At 40.4% G+C, this 24,797-nt stretch overlaps 1 protein-coding gene across 4 annotated transcripts in view; it reads right to left on the bottom strand.

The window, feature by feature from the left end:
- KLHL29 (kelch like family member 29) overlaps window positions 1–24,797 on the bottom strand; it is a 387,440-nt gene that overhangs the window by 46,171 nt on the left and 316,472 nt on the right. For all 4 annotated transcript variants that reach the window (XM_063150912.1, XM_063150915.1, XM_063150913.1 and 1 more), the window contains 3 exons: window positions 24,324–24,462; window positions 9,291–9,490; window positions 2,144–2,403 (listed from right to left, as the gene is read on the bottom strand). In XM_063150912.1, the coding sequence (XP_063006982.1) occupies window positions 2,144–2,403; window positions 9,291–9,490; window positions 24,324–24,462 (599 nt within the window). The remainder of the gene's footprint in view (window positions 1–2,143; window positions 2,404–9,290; window positions 9,491–24,323; window positions 24,463–24,797) is intronic.

The raw sequence follows: 24,797 nt of genomic DNA, 5'->3' as shown, positions 1-24,797 counted from the left end.
CTTGGGCAGTTCTTGGGATGGTGGGCTGTGTTGCACATCATGCACAAATTTTTATTCGTCATCATCTTCATTAGAAATAAGATCTTTTAGGTCTATCTTCCCTCCCATGCACCATGGAAGCTATTTGTTCCCAGGCTCTGCAAATGCAGAAGTCATTACTGTAAAGATGGTACTTTTCATGGTAAATGTGAACTCCTACTTTAAAAAAATAAGTACCTATTTAACTAAGAGCTTTATAATAGATCAGCAGTGCACAGAGTACTAAGAAGTGAGAGCTACTATTTAAATAAACTAGCTTAGTGGTAGAATTGGGCAGGAAAATAGTTTCTTCTTGGAATCTTTTAGAGTAATTTATTCAAACCCCTTATCTCTGGATAAATACAAATTAAAAATTAAAAGCTCCTGAAAAGTAATGCATGAAACTAAAGCACCACAGAGAAATTTGGAGAAGCAAATAGAACTGCCATCATAAACTACAAAAAGCACTTCAGAACCAGGGCAGAGGGCAAGGGAACTTGGGAATAAAAAAAACCCAGAAAAGCAACTCAACTGCAACACAAAAAAAGAGAGAGGAGGGGATGGCAGTGGTGGCAGCAAGAAAAACCACCACTTAAAAAAACAAATTCCCAACATTGCCTCAGCAGGATGCAGAAGGAAATATTTAAAACCACAATTTTGAGAACATAACCCAGACTGTCTGGTGAGTGACACCTTCTGTTGGCACCAGGCAAGGAAGCTCCTGCCGCAGGGCTCCCGAACTCCCTGGGAACAGTCCCTGAGGTTGTGTTAAGTTCAGAGTGGCACAGAGCCATCCAACTTCAAGCACTCAGGGAAACACTCTAAAACAGTGTGTTTTTCAAGGGCAGCAAGTGCCAAAAAGGCATGCATTTCAGTGAATCCATGGTACTGTGCGAACGTTTTAGGCAATAATAACATTGGGCAATGCTAAATGGCCCTGTGGCACATGGGGTGGGGCCCAGCACAGGACTGTCCTGCTGAGCCACAGCTCCTGGGCACACAGGGCAGCAGTGAGGCTGCAGGCTCTGGCAGGACCAGGAGCTCAGCTGGTGAAACAGCACAGGCAGCAAGGCTTGGCCTGGCATGCAGTACCCCACTGTCCTTAATGTCCTTATCCAGCAGCCTGGGGAGAGCAGGAATTACTATTTCTCCCACTTCAGAGGTGAGGTGTGGATGTGCAGCTGCTCTGGATCACGTCCAATGACACATTTAACATCCAACTGCATGTTCAGGTGCTTGAATTCACATTTCAGTCAAGAAGGTACAGATTGTCACTATGTGGGATGGCATCAGCAACACGGCCAAGTGCCTCCCTGAGATACAGTGGGGTCCATGAGCAACTGCCCACCTTAAGACAGCCAAAACTGTGACTGGGGGTCAACAGAAAAAACTCTGGCTTTCAAAGAAGGGGAAAACAATCTTCCCCTTATGGGGTCTATGCAGAGAACTGGCCTCCAAATGGAGAGGTTTGGGGTTCAGACCACAGAGTTGATTCAAGGCAAGCAGCAGGTTTTTAGGTATCACCAGGGATGACTTCTGATCCCAAGGACAATTACCAGCCTCCATTCACTATCTCGAGACAGCGCCAGGAAAGTTACAGACTCAGTTTCTTTAGACAAGAGCAGACTGCATAACTCATATGGCAGAGGAAAGGCTAACTCTAATAAATACATAAAACTCAAGGGATCTAAGCAGCCAATAAAGATACAGAATCTTTATTTTATGAACTGGAGTTATACTCATTCAGTATGTGGCATCAAAAGAAATACAGATTTTCTGACAGATTTTTTATTTCCTGCTGTTACGAAAATGCATCCCCTTAAAGCAGCATCTCACAAAACTGTAATTCTTCTCAATTTATCTCTGACTGAGCCTCCAGTCAACAACTTTGTACCATGCATGTCACAAATGAGATTTTCATTCTAAATGATCAGATATAGGGATCAGATTTTTAAATTACATACATTTTGTGCATAGCCTGCATTCCCTTTGCCTTTTTTTTATCTGAACTGCCCATCCCATCTCCCACACACTCATATGGTTAATATTGCATGAAGATGGTTTCTATTCCAAAAGAGACATTAATGGAAATGGAGCAGAGTGAGGCTGCTGAGATTATTTTTACCTGAGCTCTGATGGCGGCGTCCTTCTTAATCCACTTTATCACTGTTTCATACACCAGCTCCTCTGCTTTGGTGTTTAGGCTGTCATTGGACATGTAGGAAATGAAGTCATCTTTGGAGATATTAAGGATCTCTTCTTGGTTTGCCACCTCTGGGAAAATTTGCAGGGCATAAGCTTTGGCCATGTTGTATAGTTCAGTACACTGCATGGCTTCAGCCATGGCTAATATTCCTAAGCAGTTGCTAGCAGTCAGCTGTTTTTCTAAAAAGGGCAAAAAACAAATAAAAAAGGCAATTGAGAATTATTAAAAGCAAGATTCACATTTGTTACAGGATCATGAGAAAAATCAGTGTCATGGACAAACCTCCAACCCTAAATAATTTCAAGGGGTTAACTAGAAGCAGCATCCTGGGTTAATTTGGAATTGGGGTTTAAAGTACAAAAAGTGAGTTGGAGATGGGCAGAGAAATGCACTTTCTGAGTTTGCTTTTTGTGTAAGCCTCCACAAAGCACTGGGGAAACCTACTGACATAACAGTATCTGGGGCTTCCCAAGGGATGGGAACCCAGCCAGGAGACTGCTGCTGTTCCCACCGCCTACAATGTTGCTTTAAGGAGCAGCAAAGATGTAAACGCCAGTGCAGACACTTAAGAATAAATGCAAACAGCACTAAGGACATTTCTGAGAATGCTGCAGTCATTTTATGATAATTTTTGCCCTGTTCAGCTACTAAGCTACTTCAAATAAAAAAAAAATAAATCCTCCCCTCTCTTTTTTTTTGTCAAAGGAACTTTGTTGCGGCTGAATGTGATGACATCCCTTATGCAAAACACAGATTATACTAACGCCTTCTGTTAAACGTTGTGTAGTGGGTTTCAAAGAAAATCATGCACAGAGGAGACAGCATTATCTCCTTCCCAGCAAACAGAAGCAGCAGCACAGTGTGTAGCTTTGCCTTAGAAGTGTGCTACACCATACATTTGACTGTACTTTTTTTTTCTTTCCAGCTATTTGGAAGAAAAAACCCACCAATTTTAGACATTTATAAGAGAAACTCTCAGATTCTTTGCAGCTTTTGTTAACCAAGCCACTACTAATAAGAAGAATATATTATTTTAAGATATAGAACTGAAAAAGAAAAAAGTAATAAGCGTGAGACTGGAACAGATCACAAAGGCATGGGCAGGCTCCAGTGCTGTCAGAGAAGTCAATCACATTTGGCAGTGTCATATCCTAGTGCACTGTGACAGAGTAATGGACAGGAATGTGCAATAGCCCCATATCTCTTCAAACAAAACTCTCATCAGATTGCTTCTGCTGGAAATGCTCAGGGATTCTTCCCTACACCCAGTGTCTGCCTTCATCAAATTGAAAACCTGCACACTATCTATATGTGGCTTTTAATAAAATGGGATTATGAACCACCTCTTCCTATTTTATTTAAATCTGACATGAGATTAGGAGTTTTGTGGGTTTGTTTTGCTTTCTTCCCCTCCCAACACTTCTTATTTTCTTTTACAGATCCAGCAGTCTCAAAACTAGGTTATCTCATTTTGCATCAGTTGATTGTACTGACTCCAAGGAGCCCATTTCCTCAAGCTGACTGCAGTAGCAGCACTGTTTGCTGTCAGTAGATTTTGTCACTCAAAGACTGCCCAGAGATGGGGTGTAAACTGATAGCTATGAAGTCCAAAGGTACCAATGTTTTTTCTTGATAAAAGGGGAAGGGGAAGGGGAAGGGGAAGGGGAAGGGAAGGGAAGGGAAGGGAAGGGAAGGGAAGGGAAGGGAAGGGAAGGGAAGGGAAGGGAAGGGAAGAAAAGAAAAGAAAAGAAAAGAAAAGAAAAGAAAAGAAAAGAAAAGAAAAGAAAAGAAAAGAAAAGAAAAGAAAAGAAAAGAAAAGAAAAGAAAAGAAAAGAAAAGAAAAGAAAAGAAAAGAAAAGAGAAAAGAAAAGAGAAGAAAAGAGAAAAGAAAAGAAAAGAAAAGAAAAGAAAAGAAAAGAAAAGAAAAGAAAAGAAAAGAAAAGAAAAGAAAAGAAAAGAAAAGAAAAGAAAAGAAAAGAAAAAAGAAAAACCACAAAACTCCCCAAAAGACCACAAACATCTTCCAGATTCCTTGCTTCTGTCTGCTGGCACAGTTTCATGGTGTACATACGGCTTGGGGTAAAGTAATCATCTACCAGAGCCCAAAACTCTTATAATTTCTTGGCAAACTATCAAGTCAAAGGCCAATCTGCCACTGTTCCACCTTATCCTCACAGGGTTAATAATGAGGGGAATAATCAATTTGGACTCATTAAGCAGCACATCATGGTAAAGACTTTCAAGTCTTTCTCTTCAGAGGACTGGTTTTGCCTCTGTCAGGAGAGATCCCCACAACATTTCCTGCTGAGCCCGTGGTGCGCAGCAGAAAAAACTGCTCACAACTGATTTATTCTGATCTGGACAACTTCTCTAGCTCTAACAACACCGGGTGCCTGATGCAGCCTGGTACACTGGTCCAAGCAGCTCCATCTTGGCCCCTGGAGCTTTACTCCCTCCTCTTCCCTGAGAAACCCCTCGGTGGCGGATTCCAGTGATGTTCCTGTCTGGATCAGGAACTGTTGTGAGGCCCTGTGGAGAGGGGTCCCAGGGAGATGTGGGATGTGGGATTAGGGGATGTGCAGGAGGCTGGTGTGCAGGACACACTTCTCTTTACTTCCCTTCTGTGTGATGAGAACCACAGCAAGGTGGGCACAGCAACATCTGTTTAAGATGAGGACTGGCATGTGAACTAGAGAGATTCACTGCTGGTGAGGAAGACAGACCTTGGGACAACAGCTGTAGGTGATATGGAAAATCTCTATCCTATGAAAATAGAGACACCACCTCATCCTCCCATTTTTCAGTTCTGACTAAAAATTTGGCAGCAAGACTGGTTGACTCTCAACTTCAGCTATCGTGCAACTCTGCATTCACAATTTGTCCTGGTTTGAAATGTCAAACCATGACACAATTATATGCCTGCACACCCATAAACAAGCAATTCCAAGTAACAATTTGGTAATATTCTGGATTAATCTGGTAACATTTTGGATGACGATTCCAGAATGAGCAGAACCTTGCCTTACTAATGTGTCTATTAGTCCTCACTGGCTACAAAGGGCATGACTACTCAGACACAGACTTCTGCTATATAATACAGCTCATTCCAAATGACTGCAGTCCAGGGGTACTTGTCAATGCTGGCATGACAAAGACAGCAAAGGACCAGCTAAGGACCAGTTCTGCTCTGCCTGCTCCTGCGTTCCTTTGGACACTGACATGTTTACAATAATTGTTGTTTTGCCACAGTGACACTGGGCTTGTAATGACACATTTTTTTGAAGTTTCACCTTGTGTCTGTTTAGAACACAAATGCTGACTACAAAGCTACTCTCAATGCTCAAGGGCAGTTTATAACAGAGTCATGAGTGGACTTTAGGGATATCAGATGCAATCTAGTTGGTTCTCTCTGGTTTGAGACAGTGCTGGATAGCAGATTTGTTGCTATGTGTGCCAAAATAATGCAGATCAGCAGCTGGTATTTTCCACTGTGTTAGAAGTGACTTTGGAGCAGGATCCTGTGCACATCATCAGGAGACAATCAGCCAAGGAGACTGCTCCAACTGTACTTCTGGGAGTGGGGAGACTCGAGATAACACCAGAGATAAACAGTATGCAAGAAGGGTTACTCAGTGAGATTGTGGTAACAGTATGATGGAAACTCAGTGGTGGTTGCAAATCCCCTCTTGTGTGCATTAAGCACTGTATTTTCACTCAGAGATGCTTTCTAGATGATGATTTGGATATCAATTATAACAGCACCAAATGTGAACCTGGTGATAACTCTGTGTACATTCTGATGGGAAACTTACTCCTCAGGTATTCCTACTAATGTCAAAAATCATGTGGAGATGGGGGCTGTGGGGGAAGACTATCAGATGCATTCATTGTCTAACGAATTGTCCAAAATATTTCCCTTCCCTGTGAGAGTCTTCTTCTCTCTTCCCATCTCCAGATATAGTTGAAGTTGATACATAGTTTATATGAAGTGCATATATTAGGGTTTCTCCAGGGGTGGGCAGTGCAGGTCTTCAGCTGGATCAAAATTCTCCACCTTGGATGAATAAAAAAATTGCCCATAATACTTTCTTTTGAATTCTTAAAGACCATAAAGGCCTCTTTTTTCCTCAGGTGCCTGAGGAATGCAGGTCCCATCACTGGTATATTGTTCATTTTTTTCTCATTGCTTCCTCTAATACTCTTTCCAAACATTGATTTTGTGCTCTTTGCTCAGGACACTAAGAAAATTCAGAGCTCCTGCTCTTTCCTAATCTGGCCCATGAAACTACCAGGTTCCACCAGCTTCTTTAGGCTTAAGGATGAATATTTTTACTTTATCAGCAGCAGGCTGAAGTACAAGCTCAGAATGTGTTTCCTCCCGTGATGGGTGTCCATGCACCATGGACTGAAACCATGATACTGGTGAATCACCTGAAACCCAATTAAAGCCATGACTGTGGTGATAGCAAAAAACAAATATGGAAAAAAAAAAAGGCTCAAGTCTCCAGCCATATGGGTGGAGGAAATACCTAAGATATCCCGACCAGTTTGCAAACATTTGCCCAGTTATCATATGGTGCCTGCATGAACCTGTCACCATCACTGCATCAGTCAGCACAAAACTGATCTCATTTCTCATGGTCTACACCAAAGCTGAGGAGACAGCATGTGGGGAAGAGAGAGAATATGGCTATAATTATCCCAGGGAAGCCAGTTAAGAAATCTCCCATTGAAATAAAACTACTTCCCTGACATATTTTGCCACATTTTTTCACCAAAAAGTGCAAGAAAATTTGGGGTGCCTCTTCCCAAGGCTGCTGAGAGGCCCAGGATGGACACAAAAGCTGCTTGGACATCACCACGACAGGATGCTCCTGGATCCTCATGGCCGAGAAAGGATGACCCCAATTTCCTCTGAGATTGTGCTGTGCTATGCTGAACAGACTTAATATTTTGCATCTTTTACTTCTTTGAACTTCCCTTCTCTCCCTATTTAGACATGCACTAATGGGAAAAAGTCACTGTTTATACTGGTCAACCCTCCAGAAGCCCTGCAGGAAAAAAACCCCTGATTTTTACCATATTTTTGCTTTGTATAGCACAGAGGTGTCTGAGGTGAAAAATAAAAACACAGCCACAGAGAAGACAAAATGCATTTCCTTAAACTTTTCAGATGGCAAATGCTCTGCTGTCTCTGTAGTGCAATCAAGTCACAGCTATAAATAAAAATAAGCAATTACACTCTGTGAATTCTCCAAATGAGAATACAAAGTTCCAGTGAATCTCCATATATCACTGAACTTATAACCAACTCTACTATTTCACACCATAACATGGTTCACTGAATTAAAATATTAACTATCAGAAAAGAGAACTCTCACAGTGATTCAGGGAAATGAATGTATTTTGGTTTTGTGGCTGAATCTTCAGTGCTATCAAAACTTAAACACATCCTGTATTTCTGGAAAGGCTGTAAGATCTAATCACTGTAAGAAGCTGGTGAAGGGAAGCTGGGAGCAAGCAATGCCAGAGCCAGAGCCTCACTCAAATTGCACAGTCTACATGGTGGGATTGCAAAGCCTAAATTTCACATCACCAGTACACTCCCCATTTTAGAACAGACTTTGAAATAAGGGGCATATAAAAAGTTGGAAAGAAGACTACAATGCCAGGGATTCTGTACTGATGCCTGCATTGTACCAGCCTAGTCACACCACTCATCTTGCCAGTAGGCTGGCTCAGCAGTGAAAATTAACACAACAGTAAACTGGACTCATTTGAGAGATTTTTGTTGTTGTTTTTTGAGCATAAAATTTTCTAAAGTCTCATTTTCCACGTTCTGCAATAGTAGATGTGAATTTCAAATGAGAATTGCCCCGGGAAAACCTACAATTTATTTGGGCTTCAAAGAGAACAATGCCTCCCACACCAAGATGGAAGTTGAGGAAGCCCAAGCAGAAATCAGATGTCAAAAAAGGTTATCTGGTACTTACACCTGGGAAGTACATCATATAACATCAAGATGAATTTTTTGGTATTAATAAATTTATGTTAATTTTAAAATTATTACTGTCTTATGAACTGATATTACAGCTATGCCAATGAAGGAGTGGCTTGTGGTACAGGCAGGAATTTGAACCATCGTGTTTCAGTTGAGCTCCAGTTGTGTCTCCTCTTCTGCCATGCCAGGTCTGTCTGGTTCCTGTTCTGGCCAGTTAAGTTTAGCTGAGCTGGAAATCTTGGATTGTTTTGAAATACCCTCTGCTGGAAAGCAGAGGGAAAGTGGAAGGAGTAGGATAACATGGTAAGTCTGGCTAGAAGAGTGGATTTCTTGTGGCCATGAGAGGATGGGCTGAGGCACTGGCAAAGATGTTGCTCTGTAGACCCTCACTGAGACAAATGCTCCCTGCACACACAGGGCACACCAGTTACAGGAGTGGGCACAGCAACCTTTCCTTCTACCCACCTTTGTGATGACATTAGGCCATAGCTCTGTAGGCAGCAACAAACCCCAGGAACATTCAATCTGGAACACTGGACATGTAAAGAAGGACTTTCTCACAAATGCAAGAAAATTGCAGCTATTGCAAGGCAGTTCCTTAATTTTTTGGCAGATTTCCAGGAGTTCTTCCTCCACTGCTCCACTGGAGCCCACCTCCAAACTCTTTTGGTGTTTGACCAAGCTGGCCTAGTGTAGAACCCAAAATATGCTGTGACAGTTATAAGTAACCTGTGTGTTACAGCCTGGTATCAATGCACATATCATCCTCTGGGAAACAAAATGTCACCAAGATTCCAAGAGTCGAACAAGATTCAACAAAATAGGTTATAGAAGATGTGAAAGCTGTTGCCACTCAAGCAACAAACTATACTTCTCCAGACCATTTTCCATTGGCCATCATGTCAGCATTGGAAATTCAAATCACAAACCAAATTAATGTTGCTTTACTTTATTTTACTCTATTTCATCTTGGGTTTCTTCATTATCTTTCAAGAGCTCTTCAAAGACAGGTTTATAAACCTTTACACAAGATTTTAAAAGCTCACTAGATGCAATGATTCTTACCTAGAAATGAAACGCAGACTTTACAGAAAGTATGAAACTGGAACTTGCTGGCAGCTTCCAGTAGTGTTTTTGCATTGGCTGAATCTATGATCAAAGAACCTGTATAAACAAACTCCAGGAGTAACTCCAGGACATCCGCAGTGAGGTTGGACATGGCCAGTTCCAGCTTCTCCCCGCTTCTGCTGCTGTCTCGTGGTGACCTGGTAACAGCAGACAATTAAATTATGGACATTACACCATCCCCATTTTATTGGCATTTATTGATTAGTGAGGGCTAGAAAATCGCTTTGCACCTCATTATATTTCTCCATTATTTTTGTTTACGGAACTGAAGAATATGAATTTTAAAATAACTGAACTTAAAAACTTTAACTGGATCTGAAAGAGAAGAGTCTTAAAGCAAGTCTTACGAAAAATCTTTATTGCTACTTTGCATTTTCATGCAAAAACAGTTGCAAAAGAAAAGGAAAGGAAAAGAAAGAAAAAAAAAGAAAAAGGAAAATGAATGATTCAACATTAATGAAAATGAGGAACAGGATTGGCTTTCAAAGGGAAACAATACATTTTAACATCTTGGTTAACATCTCATCTTCTGTGCATAATATAACTGTTAAGGAAAAACCACTCTCCAATTTCGAGAGAAAAGGTCATCTACTTTTTCAAGAATCCAGCACTAGAATAATTTTAGATGTCATGTACACTTAAGCATACATTTAAAGACCTTTTCATAAAAAATAGTAATAAAAATTACTAATTTCTATTTAGCTTGAACTTCTCAGTATGTTATATTAAATTACAGATATGATCAATATGATATCTGTGGTACACAGACAGCCATATCAAATATAATATATGCTTATTCTAAAAAATCTATTGTTCCCTTTTAGGCACTAAAAAAAGGAAGCCCTTCATGGCAATTGCTTTGAAAACTGAATACAAGACAAGCTAGACAGACAAAATGGTTAGAGCAAAGAAGGGAGAGGGGGGTAAAACAACAACCAGCTCTGCCACAGGAAGCCAGCAGCCATCCTCTAGGAGTTTCATGACTGTGGCCTATGGTTTTTCCTGCATGAAGTGCTGAACAATTTGGGGATCAAAGTATCTCCTGCATTTGAAGTGTGCATTAGTGCTTGTGAAATTATTGGACAAAAAGAAAGTCATACTGAATTATAAAGTAAGGGCCCAGTTCTTAATGCATGGCTGATGTGTCTGCAACACTAAAGACAGGTTACACCTGAAAGACAAAAGTGATGATAAATTTGGTAACATCAAGGAGGGGAGGGGAAATCTGTTGGAGTAAGAAAATAAACTCTTTTAATGGTTAGGACCATCCAGCACCTTCTCAAAGAAACATGAGCTTTTTGTTTGTCACTGGAGAGTCAACGTCTGCTTGCCCCAGTTCTGCTCGAGTACTTGCAAAAGCCATGGCACGAGTGACACAAAACCGGCACACGATGCAGCGCGACAGATACGGACTGGCCACAGCATCACTACTCACAGGCAACGCCAGCTTGAAGCATGAGCAGAGACTACCATGAGCACTACCAACCTCCTGGGTCCACACAGATGCCTAGAAAGGTGATGGTCAGACCTCTACTGCCATCACAGAGGAAAAGTAAGCAACACACAAGGTTCATGTTTTTTCCCGCATGACACCCCAACCACCTGTCCCAACAAACCTAAATCATCTGGGGAAATGCTTAAAATTTGCAGCGGATGCTTTGTCACTGGTCCTTCATTGGTCAAGTGAAGGGCACATCTTTAATTCATGTGAATCTCTGACGGATCAAAACTTTAAAGAGGTTTCATTTTCAATGGAGGAGCAGCTAGCAGTGCCTAATTTCTTAGTTTTCTCTAAGGCAGTGAACAATGGTTACTCCCATTCACAGGAGGAAACTGAGGTACAAGGAGATTAAATCGCTTGGCTATGATCACAGAGTCAGGAGTAAACCAAGGAATTAAACGCAATTTTTAGAATTCTAAATACTGAACTGTCCCTTTTCGTGGCAACACAGATGGGTTAGACCCTATTCTTCAAGTAGATGCTAAGAACACATGCTGGTCGTGACACCTGTTGTACCCTACAAGCACAAGTCTATGCTACCCTAAATCCTTATGCTTTATCACACCACAGTACTCTTTCTGAACTCTTGCATATGAATTCAATTCTGCATCTGAGGCAGAAATCCTCTGGTGGCAAACAGAAGAGTTGCCATTTCCTAGATCCTCAAGAGGATGTCGCAAAATGTTGGGTTTTTTCCTTTCTCACACTCCCAATTATATGCCCCATATCTGATTTATCTCCAGTTTACATACATCTGGTGCTGCATTCTGGGCTGTCAAATATCTCTTGGTACCAATGTAATTCTTGCTGAATTGCTCCCAGAAGTGGTTTGTACCTGACAGTGAGCTTGTTTTCACATGGGCTGGTTAACAAACACACCACCTAAAATTTCAGGGAGGTTTGGAGGTACCCAGCAAGCAAGAGTCGGGCTCTTTGCACTGTGGGACTACCATAGCAATTCTTTATTTAATGCCACTACTTGCACTGTGCTGGTGCCAGCCATGGGAAGGACCGTGCGTGATCTACTGGGAATCGCACAATCGCACCCAGTGTGGAGACCAGGACCAGCAAGGAAAGGATGATGTGACACCAATGTCAGCACAGACACATACCCATGCTAGCAACAACTGCAAGCTGCTATTTTTCACAATAATTAAGTAATAATCTCTTTTACTTTGTAATACACCGAGCAATAAACTGCTGCTGCAATTGATTAAATGCCAAAGAAAAGCTAAGGTGTTTAATCAATCACTAGAGCCACTTACGGCAAGTATAATACAAAGCTACAGAGATTATTGATATTACACAATGAGCCAGAAATGGGAAAGAAAATTATCCCTATTCCTGCTTCTGCAAGGTCTTGAATGTGTTGTGCTGTTTTCCTTGTCCTTTCTAAGCATGCAGCCCTTTGGCTCCATGTTTGGCTGGATCAAATACTGAGTACAGGCTGGATTCAGCCTGCACAGGGAAATCACAGCTACCCCGGCTTCCATGCCAGGGATCTGGTTTGGTAGAGGCTAGAGAATGGGCAGGGAATTGGCTGAAGCAGGCCCTAATGGATCAAACATTAAATGTCTGAAGGATAAGAAGATGATAACATCGGGAAACAGACTGATGTCACTGAAAAGGGAAATTCCATAGACTTCTTTATGAAATTATTTCAGTGATTTAGCTTGAAGCATTCCCCTCAAAGCCTGAATAAAGGTTTCTGTGTTCCTTGTTTTCACAAATCTTAGAATGTATATGCCCTGTGCAGTTAGAATTCATTTATTTGGGACAGAGTCTTCTCTTAGCTCCTCTAGAGGAATTGCAATGAAGTGGCTAAAGCCATATTACAAGAATAGAATTTAGTCCTGTAACTGCAAATGCAGTGGAATTGGGAAAATCTGTAGCAATATAGAGAGCTGTTCCCCAAATAGCTCATCCTGTGTCACAACAGGAGGAATTCTGTTGGTGACAGCAGTAAATGCAAACATTTAGAGAAGTCTGTTACCAGAAAAGCCCTGACTTCCTGCCTTTAGAGCTGGGAGAAGTCACAGTTCTACCTGGTACATACACTGCTGTTCCCCAACCCCTGGCACAAACAAACATGAGGTGTTTTGGGGATTGAGAGCCTGCCTCCTTCATGTTTCAGTCTCACCAGTCAACGCACCCTTATCGTCCATGGACATCATTAAATGTGGCACATTCTGCTATTTGCCTGGCGAACTCTAAAGTTTAAACAGAATGATGTCATTTTATTGGCCTTGTAATCATTGCTCATATTATAAAGGTCACACATTTCACATTGTGGCAGAAAATCAATAGCTCTCCCAACAGCCTCTGGGGGAAAAAGTTTTGCTTCTGAAGAATAATATATAATAAACAATTTTAGTCCTTACTTTATCATGGCTATAATCTTGGAGAAAAGCTACAGTAAAAATCTGGCAAAGGCTGATATATAAACTCATTAAAATTGGGAAGTGATTTAGAACAGGACTTTTAAAAAGATTTATCTTGAGCTAAACAGCAAAGAGATTTGTTTAGGTCTACATTTAAACAAGCTCCAAGAGCTCTTTAACAGCTTAATTTTATGGTAGCTGTTGGGGAATTCTTTCAGATTTACAAATCATGTATTTCTACAGCAAGGTGATAGACCTGAGCAATGTGCAAGCAGAACTGAACCTGCAGATAAGCAGGAAGCACAGATATGCTCTGAATGGTAAGGGGGGAGTTACTGAAAAATATTCTGCATTGTCTGGAATAATTAAATCCAACAAAATCAAGTGAATGCCTTTGAACATAGTTTGGCTGCTTATCCTTCAACTAAATTGCTTCAACTAGAGAAGACAAAGGCACAGGGAGCCCTTAAAAGCAAAAGATGGTTTGATTACACTCTCAAATAACAAATCAGAATCAATGTCTCTTTCTGTTAACTAATATATAGGAAAGAGAAAAAATGTTTAAATACCTGATAGCAAGAAAAATAACCCTAATACTTCATCTGCAAGATCTAGTAGTGAAACTGACAAAAGAAAAAGTAGAGAAATCTACATTTTTTCTATTTATTTGTCCTTGAAAATAATTTCCAAACATGGAATACACACATACAAGAATCAGCCATACTGCTTTCATGTTTAATAGTGATGCAACTGAAGTTTTCTGCATCTTGAGTTATAAATAGATGCGTATCTATGCATTTTTCCTGCATTATTTGTATCAACACGTTCCCATAACTGAATGTCTGTGTGACTGTTCAAAACATTTAATAGTGAGATGCCTTGAATTGCAAAGCCACATTGAGAGTCTGGATAAAGTAGCTGTGTAAGTGAAACACCGCGAGCGCATCAATTTGTCAATTTATGGACAGCGCTACCGCCTCTCATTCAGCCTTCCCTCATGGTTTGGATATGCCGCCTTTAACTGGCTTGCAACATTATTTTGACTGACTAATGGTTTGGCTACAGCTTCACTCAATTTTAGATCAAATACAAAAAGCTACCTATACCCAGTGCAGATGTCAGCCAACGCTCTGTTTACAAGCTACAGTCACAAAGTCAAAACAAATTCTGGATGTTCAAAATGGAGCCATCTGCACAGAATAAACATGAAAAATGTGAAACATTTTATGTAAATGTACATTACTGCCTAGGAACAGTTGGTTCAGCTTCCACCCAGGCTGCCTGGTTGAGAACAGGAGGACTGACAGAGTTTGTGACACCTATTTACATTCGATGCCATATGACTCACCATGCCGTAGACTCAGAGGTATGACGTATATTTAAGCTTTGTGCTCCAAAAGGGCACTGAAATAAATGATTAACATTTAAAATAAAGACACACTTAGAACTGTTATTTCCCTGGACAAGTGGGACTTGGTGTGTAATTGTTTCATTTTTCCTCTCCAAGGTCCACCTGTGAGCCTACTGCCACTACCTACTTCTCCCAGCAGGAGACAGCAGGAAGGAGCTGCCTCCATAATATAACCTCAATTTTGTTCATATTTCACTCAGAATCTATCTTTAAGAAATAGGAGAACACACTCGTTCTGGCAGTGTAAAAAAAAAAATTGTTGTCTTTGACTATCTATGGGTCAGGGTTTTATACAACTCAGGGATCTGAATCTTATCCACTAAAAGCAAGTGTATGAGCTGACAGGAGGCTGCAGGATTGCTGGCAGCAGGGAGCAGCTCCAGCTCCACCCTGGACTGAAGGGGCTCATCCCTCCCTGCATGGACCAAAGCAATGGCCTGTCCCATCACCCAGCTGCCTTTTGGTATCTCCACCCCAACGTCTTCCCAGGATTTGCCCTATCAGCTCAACATGCTGATCTTGCTGGCTTGTTTTCACAATCAGGAATATAAATGCTTACCCTAAAGTAATTGTGTTCCCATTATAAGAGAGCTACATATTTTCTACCAAGATAGACAGGACAATAAAATAATCAAATTAAATTGCTTTGTTCCCTGGACAGTATTTAGGACTCCAGAAAACAGGAAATCCAAGATTTTCATGTAAGATGAAGCACTTAACCAAAGAAAAGCTACTTCTTTTTATCTCTGTCAAATTATTTTGATTACTAAAGAAAGGACTGCAGACTGGGGTAGACAGCTTCTCATGAGGCTTAAGAGTCTGTTAGCTGTATGCTCATTAGAAACTGCTGCTCAAGTCGACACAACTTAGACTGAACATCTTGTTTATTGTGGAACTTTACTTTTTACTTTAATCCTTAAAGCACTGAAACTTCAGGCAAAAAAGAAAGTGCAATGATGCTGCATTTTAACTGTCCACTATTTGATTCTTTTATCGTCTTCAGACTGATTAATGGTTCAAAACCAGTATGTCTAGGTATTTTGGAAAAAGCAGAAAAGAAATGTTGTTAAATTATAGCCAACCTTCAGCTATGTACAAATCAGACTCAGCACTCTACATAGAAAGTTGTATTTTGTACTGAATATCTTGATTTATCATAATTATGCGTTCATGAGATATAAAAGCTTAGATGCCCAAACATACAACATATATTTCCCCAACATGCAGCAAAAAACATGTGCATACTGAGGTAATAGGTTATTTACCGAGATATACAAGTTTATGCAGCTGCAAGGTAATCAGTCATGTAAACGATGACAGGAAGGGACATTTATAGAGCAACATCATTGCAATACGTATGTCATAAGTCACTGAATGTTTTATTAAACAGGATAAAAAAAAATACACCCCAACATTGCTTCTCTTTTGGAATTTTTTTATCAGCTCAGAATGTATTAACTTGCAAATCTCTGCCTTCGTTATTCTATCTTGTAGATAAACATTATCTTTGAGCCTCAGTCACTATCCATCTGTCTCATGAGAGAAGAAAACATGTACTGAAATGGTTCTATTGTATGATTACAATAAAGAACTAGTAAAATCACAAGATTAAATAAATTACATTGTTTAAACACAGGCTTGCAAATTCGTCAGGAAAATTCACCTGCCCAACAAATCCATTTGCTCACTTTTTATCAGGATGTTGATACAAATAATGTTCCTTGTTCCAGGCAAACAAAATCTGGCAAGACTAGTGTAACTTATTAGGGTCAAATGCTGCCAGTTTGCACCTGCTCTATCAGAAGAAAATCAGGAAAATTAATGGCTGTGAGCTCGGGCACGCACCAGCAGCTCCTGCTAATTCACCATCACAGAAATGATCATTACAAACCAAGACGAACAATGGGATTAAGAGCAAACGCTTTTGTTCATGGACAACATGGCCAGAATAAAATAAAGCAAACAAAAGTCCCATGTTTCCTATATACCCTTAATGCCATTCACTGATGGAATACAATCTAAATGCTTGGCCAGGACCATTTCTAAAGGCAGGATCAGCAGCAGCCTGTAACGCTACGGTGTCGGGGATCACAGTCAGAGGCACAAATCTGGCTCCCTGCTGAGATTTAAGAAAGAAGATGAGTTTGAAGATGCTGGCCTAAACGACTGGCAAGTGAATGAAGAAGTGAATAGCAAGTGCCCTTGGAAGAACAGTGTTTCATGACCTAGACTCTTCCTAGGGACTGAGAATAGACTGTGTCTCACAAGGTAGTAGTGGAGAAACAAAAAAACTGGGACAACTTATTAATAGTGTGGGATCTACCTTGTTTGCAAGTATGTCCGGCAGCCTAATTCAGTGGCAAAACAACCTGGGTGAGAGCTACTATTTGTTAAAGGTAAATAAAAGATGCAAGCAGGTTCTGGGGGATTATATAGGAAGGAAGATTAAAAGTAAGTTGACAGAATAAAAAATATATTCTCATCAACCTTAAAGCTCAAACCCTTACTCAACTCCTATCTGATTTCTTTTAATGATATTTATTACACCATCAAAAAGTAGCTTAGCACAAAGCTGGCATGCAGCTAATAAGTCTATTTCTTAGAAATGTGGTGAAATTTATACAAGTAATTATCTAGGTAGTCTATCCAAGACTCTTTCTCATCATTGCAATGTCTAGAGGGAAAACAATAATAAAATAATGATAACCACCATTATTATTTATTACTACTACTATGATTATGACAGTGCCCAAGGATCTCAATCAGTATTACAGTAATTAGAATTAATTCTGTCAGGCACTGGTTCTTTCTCCTTCAGCTACAGGGTGTTGCTAGTGCTTTTCTACAGTATTTATAGATCCAGGGACATCAATGAATGAAAGGCATGAAGCACCTCACCTATGGCCACAGCACAGGCAGGAAAGGGCACGTGGCTCTTCTCACCCCATCAGTCCCAGCCCATCCACCCTGCAGAACTGCTGTGAGTATTTCAGACACTGAAGCTCAGCACTGTGCAAGCAAAATGAGGGCACCACAATCAGATATGATCATAGCCTGGTCATATTAATTCAAATTCATTATTCCAATCCAGCAGTGGCTCATCCTTGATGATATAATTGAAAGGAGTGAACTACTGATCCCTGGAGCTACCTCCAAGCAAATTGGAGTTGGAGATTTGGTTACCCTCATTTGAGGGCAAGACTGGCTTTTGGAATTGCCCCCAAAATGACAGTTTTCAAGAATATGACTCCTGTTACTATGCTGTGGAAGATTTTTTTGTTTTCTTTGATTAATTTATCTTGAACTGCACATTTTTAGATAACTGTTCTCTTTCAGCCCAGTATTTTAACAACAGTTAAGCCTAGGCAGGGCTGTGAGATGTAAGCAAACACAGGTAGGTCACTTGCACTGGCGTCTTGAGAGATGTTGCATGACAGCTGGGTGGCTCGTGGATGGGTAGAGCTGGAGCAGGAGAGGTGATTAGTCTGTCATTCCTTGGGTAAGATTTGCAGAATTTGTGCTTGAGTCTAGAAATTATGGGAGCAAGAAGTCCCAGCTACAGTAAACAGAGATGCTGTCAGCGAGGAAGAGGAGTGAGAGCTTCAGGGATCTGCTCGGTGCCTCAACAGCTGCCATCACGGCAGAATTTTACAAGCTGAAGATTAATTTCTGTGCTGCATCTCAAGGCTTGAAAAGGAGCCCTTTTGTCCTCCTTGCCAGGGCTTCTCTTCAGAGCAGGGCACATTGCTCTGCCCCTCCTTGCAGAGTGGCATCCAGCCCGAGCCACTCACCCTCCAAATCCACAGCCATGCATGCGGGGCAGGAAAGAGCCAGGCTGTGACACCTGGGATGGGTTGTGTGGCAGTGCAGAACAACACTGAATATTTGTAAAGTGCCATTCATTTATGTAGAACACCATACATTTTTGCCTGATGAAAACACATTTCCCAAGGTCTGGCAGCTGAGAAATTTGAAGCCCAGCAGGGAGCTCTGAGGGGTGGGCAGGTGGCTGCTTGAGCAGGCAGAGCGAGCACAGCACTCATGGAAACAGGCCACTGAGAGCAGGGGGCTTGTCCCATGCCAAGATCTTGAGCCCAACACACAGCAATTATCACTGCCTCATTTAAGAGAAAATCCTTGTCCACAGCACAATTTACACCTGCCCCCTTTCAGTAAGGGGTGAAGGATATTTTACACTCCCATGCGACCTCCCATTCTCCTGGTCTAAAAGGTTTAACAGAAACTCCTGGAGCTCTTTCTCTAGACACAAGGTACCTCTCCTGGCATCAGAAACAAATATTGTATCTTTAACTCCCTATTTCTCTGTTTTCAACTACGTGCTATAGTTTGTTTCCACATTCATTCTGTTCTACAATGGAGCTGAAGTATGCAGATGTGGAAAGCTGCTTGCTTCTCTCCCAGAGTTAAAAGCAAGACTCTTAACAAGCAGGAAAACATGAAGAGGTCACTAAGAGTAGATTTTTCTTTCATCCTGCTGTTTCTCATTTTTGGCTTTTTAGAATGTAAACACAAACCAGACAGTCTGTTTTCCAGACACCTAAATGCTTTTGCAGTTTTGTCAGGCTGTTTCAGATGGATAGTGGCAGGTTTCTCTGTTGTGCATCCAAATGCTTCCTTTCCACACAATGGTGTAAAATGCAGAATGACATCTTCGTCTTCTGCGTAGGTGTAAAGCAAGAGGAATTTGGTCTTCTCACCCTAAATGCTTTACTTCTCCTGCCCTGCCTTCACGCCCTCAGAGAGTACTTCAGGAAAAGAAAATCAAAAATATGAAGACTTGAGAAAAAGGCAGAGTATTGTGGAAAAGCAATTTGGCCGTGAAGTCACTGGGTCTGCTTTGTAGGAAAAGAAGGATGAACATAGCTGGGCCAGATTACAGTGCATCCAAAATACTGCTTCTTGTGACAGAATCTCTTTGTACATAAGACTTAAGACTTCCACTCTAAGCCAGTGGAATCAGACACCCAAGATGACTTAAAGATTAGAATGCATCATTAAAATCTATCTAGAAAAGATAAAGCTTGTAGGACAAGATCTGTGTATCTTTAGAGACTGACCAGAGAGAAATCTACTTGTAAAAGCTTGCTTATAAAAGCAAGCATTTTGGCCAAGAAGAGACTTTTATGTCAATTGCTTCCTTTTAATAATGTCATATTTGGTAGAGATTCCAGTACTCTGGGTTAAGAAGAAGAAAGTAGCAAATTAAAATGTTCCGGTGAAACACTTTTTTGTTACGGAAATATCAGAAATTCCAGTTCTAGTTATTCAGCAGCTGCATTTGTCTATCCCAAATACAGCTGGAAATTAAAAAGATGGCTCTTCGTGGGATTTTCCATTCGTTCCTTCCTCCTGCTACATACACCCACACCGACCTTCCACCATTTCTTCTAGGGCAGATACAAAAACAGAGCTCATTTCTTTCCTCCCCCAAACCAAGAATGTTTTAAATAAGAAAATCTGTGCTCTGCAAGAGGCACATTTTTGGAGAAGCGTTTTTTGATGGATCTGGATCTGTTCCTTTTTTTTTTTTCTGTGTACAGATATAAGCATAAATACGTGCCATTAAGAAAACCACTAGTTGCCATAAGAAATCATTCACGTCCTTTTAGTTAACTATGATTCAGGCTGGGTGACTGGTCTTTCTCTCTGGGTCATGAAAAATAAGCACTTCAGAAGGCAAACTGTGCTATTTATTGTGAGATGGGATGTATCATCCTACAGACATTCCCATCTTTCCTCCCAGCTGCAGAGAAGCCCAGACAGCCAGCTTAGGCTGGACCCCTGAGGGAATCAATGGTACGCCCATCGTAAGTTCACTGTCTATGCAAATCACCCTCTCTTTTATAGGAAAGGGGGATGGCCTCCTCTTTCACCTCATCTCTTAGACACCTATTTTGTGGGGAGAGGTCCAGTCTCTTGGACAGGCCTGTGTCCCTCTCTGCAGACTGCAGTAACAGTCAAGTAGGTGAGATTAGACTTGACCTGCCTTAGACACCAGCCTTGGACCTAAATGTTGGTGAGTTAACACAAGACATAAACACCTTTCATTGATCCACGGGCCCGATCTGCACACAGGAATCAAAATTAGGAGAAACAGATCCTTCAGGAAGCCTTCAGGGTTCTCCTTTTCATTGTCTGTATCATAAATTAAGCCCTTGTTTTGAGATGGCTGATTCCATGAGTAGCAAAGTCAAACAGGCTAGAGTCAATGTGGTTGGCAGTGCACTCAAAATATGTAAGATGGCCTTTAGGGGACTGTGCCCCAGTCCAGTTGCTGTATATCATCCATGTTCTCCTGAAGCCCTATACTGCAGTAGTCCTGTATGGATCCTCACCCTTCCCCTGAATCTCACCATTTTCCCTTTGTGGGCACAGTGATGTGGAGCAGGTATCAGGAATATTTCACACCTGCTGTTCCTAATACACATGATCCTTTTCAGATGATTCTGCACTAAAAAGGGCTGAGATTGTTTTCCATGGTCAATTACTGTTGGGAGGGAGATGAACACCAAGTTCTGGCTTAGGCTTGAGTGCTGTGCAGCTAATGACAGGGATGACCTGTTTCCAAAACAGATGCCTGGTATGGTGCTGAGCTCAGGCTCAGGACTGGACTAAACCAAGCTCAAAAGGGCTCATATATTTGAAAGATAAATCACATAGAAGGGAGAATTTTCTGGATGAGGAGCAGAATGCTCAGCACAGGATTAGCCATTTTCTGAGAAACTAAAGGGGTTTCAAAATGCACTCTCATTACCAATTTTGTTTAGTAAATAACTTTACAATTGTTTTGGACAATCAAACCTAGCTATCATCTTTTTATCAGAGAAATAAAAATAACATATTTTCTTCCCTGCTATGACTAATTCTCATCAAATAGCGTTGCTCAAGATGAGCAATAACTCTAGTTCTATTATGTTTTTTATCTGTATTTTGGTTTTATTTTGAGAAGGAAATAATTGATCTTATTTGATTTTGAACATTTCTCTTTTATTCTTTTGAGACACTACTTGCTATTCTACCATCAGATACCAACTTGAACACACAGTGGAATCAATGGCAGAATATGAGGTTAATAATAACCAGCCCGTGGCAAATAATAAGCCGAGGTAAATACTCTGAAAGATTCTATTTCTGCATGTTTCTATAGAGGTACATAGTACCTTCATGAATAGATCATATTCTCATTGATGTTTCTGGTGACACATCGGTGCCTGTGGATGGAATGACACTAGGGTTTAACCCTGGCTTGCACTGATTGAAATGGCCTTTCTATTATATTTAATATAAAGAGATCTCTTTTATTCTTTAAGAAAAACTGCCATTTCTTGTTTTGATTTCTACAATAACACAAGGAGTGCAATATAAATCACATAAAGCTTTAAGTGCTGCCTCAAAGGAGCTGCTAACAAATATCATAGAGGATTCTAGATGTATTGTATCTGTAAACATTCTAACTCTATGAACTATAATGATTGTGTATTATTAAGGGCATGATCCCACAAAAAATTGAGTGCCTCTTGCAATCCGAGCCCTTGACTTCCATGGGGTTTCATAAAAGACAAAGCTTTACACTGCAAATATCCTACAAAAAGCAAGTCTTTAGAAATTCCACCCCATAGCCCCGAGTTCATTGTCTCGCAAAGACACATTTGCTCAGTTTACAGGTGAATATTTAGTTTTCTCACCTGACAGTTTTGCAAACTCAACTTGACATCAAGCTGAATTTTTTCTTATTCAAGCATCATCATCAGTAATAAAGGCATTTTTGCCTTGGATACACCTGTGCAACTCCATTAGCCTCCATCAAGGTTACATGTGTGCAGCTGAGGTTATATATGGAAAGCAACTGGGATGGAGAGACCTGATGGTGGACACAAATTGACCTCTGGAATATTTATTGCTGCTGATGATGTGAAAGAAGGCAAAAAGTGGTGAGTTTAGCAAACAGTCTAAACCTTCCACTATTTTTTTCTTGTAATGCATGCAAGCCTTATGTGGGCAGCTAAAAGACAATACATGCTAAAAACCAGGTTTTTGCTTTCACAAAATCTAGGAACTTAATTTTTATATTGTTTTCACTAAGTTCATAACAGAGCAGTGTTCAATCTAACGTATACCTCCATTTAATAACTAAATAAAAAAGCAGCAACATTCATCAGTGTGCTTCTAGAAATAGATGCTGCCTGGTGACTTCTGCACACAAGCAGATGTCTTCACAACAAAATCCAAATGACAGTCTTTGGACAGTCAGTGATTTTGTTTCTCTAAGTTGGTTCTATAATTTTTCTTTTCCTGTAGACTCTACTCCTTATTACCCTGAAAAGCATATGCTGTAGCCTTAACGATTAAATAATAATGAGCAGACAGAAGAGAAAGGACAGGAGAGATCTGGCATAGCTACTGCTAGCAATCATTAGATTTACAGAGGGGAAAAGACATGCTTCCTAGGCCAACATATTTTTTATGAATAATTGATAAGGCAGTCAGTACAGTTATATCATAGAAATGTAATATATATCCATAATTATAGAACCAGCTTTGTGCAAAAGGACACAATACACTGAAAGGAGATATCAGCCAATATGCCATCCTGAAATAAAATACAGTCACTATTGTGTTAGTTGGCAAAATTTAAATACAGGATTTGAAGCAAGCAAAATGTTCTTTAATCCCATTTTTTAGCACAGTCCAGGCTCAGTCTGCTCAGGAAAATACTGCAAGGCAAAATCAGCAGCTGCATTAATTTGCTGATGATTGAGAGAAAAATGAAAGTTATCCTCGTGTTTTTTTTTCTCCCTACTTGCTACTCTAACTTACTAATAATATGAGAGTACCAAATTATTCCTATGCAAGTATGTGAAGCATACAAATTGAAAAATCAATGTAATGGAAAAAAAAAGATTATCATGCACTGTTTAGAATCAATCAGCTAGAAACAGAGGGGGGAAAATGTGAAGGTGGAGACATGATGTTTAGAAAATGTACATACTGTACCTAGCCTAAGCTGAAGTGTTTGTGTGAAAAAGCTACTGTTAGTCCAACATGCAGACCGAGCTACATTTTGACCACAAAATCATCTTATTTCCGATTATTTTCTAGAGAAATTAATCAGTTTTTTCTTCTTTTAAAAGTCCCCAAATAATAAAAATATCATTCCCTTTGCCCATAAAAGCCACACAAAAGCATGTAACAAAGATTTCAGGGTGAAGGGATTACAGTACTCCAAATGCTTTATTTGCACGATGTCTCAGCACCGTTCACCTGAATGCTGATGGCTTTCTGCAGCCTGAAGCACAGACTTTTGTCGTGTGTGACAGAGTCCCTTGCAAACATTGACAGCAGTAGTTTTTAGTTGTGGACTGAATCACCATTAGCAGAGGAGTTTAAATCTTAGATCTCTCAGTGGTGGAACACTGTCTTCGGCCAAAACCAGCCTCTACTCATCAGAAATAATTACACTGTACGAGTCAGATGTGTAACAAATGGATCTGAGCCTCAGTTTGGAAATACATTCAGAGGAGGTGGAAAGAATGGCTACTGGCTCTGTGACAGGAGATTCAATCTTCATAAACCTGCAAGAGAGGGGAGGAAAAAAAAGCGACACAAATGCGCCCTACAAAAGAACAGAGCAGATCACAGCTGGAAGGAAGGCAAACCTTTTAATCAGGTCCTTGAAATACAAGCTGCAGGAAGCTAGAACATTTTGGTGGACTTCAAACTCTTTGCCTTCAACAATAATTTTCAGGTCTGTAAACTCTTTCGCTCTGCGTTGCTGGTTCAACTCCTTCAACATTTCTGCAGAACAGAGAAGACAGACAGTGCCAGGGTTCCCATTAAGAGTTTTTTATTTTTACTTTTTACTTTTCATTTTTTTGTAAAGAAGTAGAGAAACAGGAAATAATTGATATTTTTGTTGGTAAGATTGGCTCAACACAGACAGTCAGAAGTTATGAACATAACATATTAAAATAAAAAGAAAAAGAAAAAAGCAGGAACCAGTAGGTCTAAACAACTGAAATATATATATACACAGAAAAAAAAAGCAAAAACAATTCCTAAATTTTGAAGGGTTAAAAATGAAAATAAAATATTCCAGCATTAGCAAATCAGAAACACAGAGAATGCATTAT

This window comes from Melospiza melodia, chromosome 3, assembly GCF_035770615.1.
Source record: "Melospiza melodia melodia isolate bMelMel2 chromosome 3, bMelMel2.pri, whole genome shotgun sequence".
NCBI lineage: Eukaryota > Metazoa > Chordata > Aves > Passeriformes > Passerellidae > Melospiza > Melospiza melodia.
The sequence above is the reverse complement of the archived record's forward strand: the minus strand, read 5'-3'. Positions and strand labels throughout refer to the sequence as shown.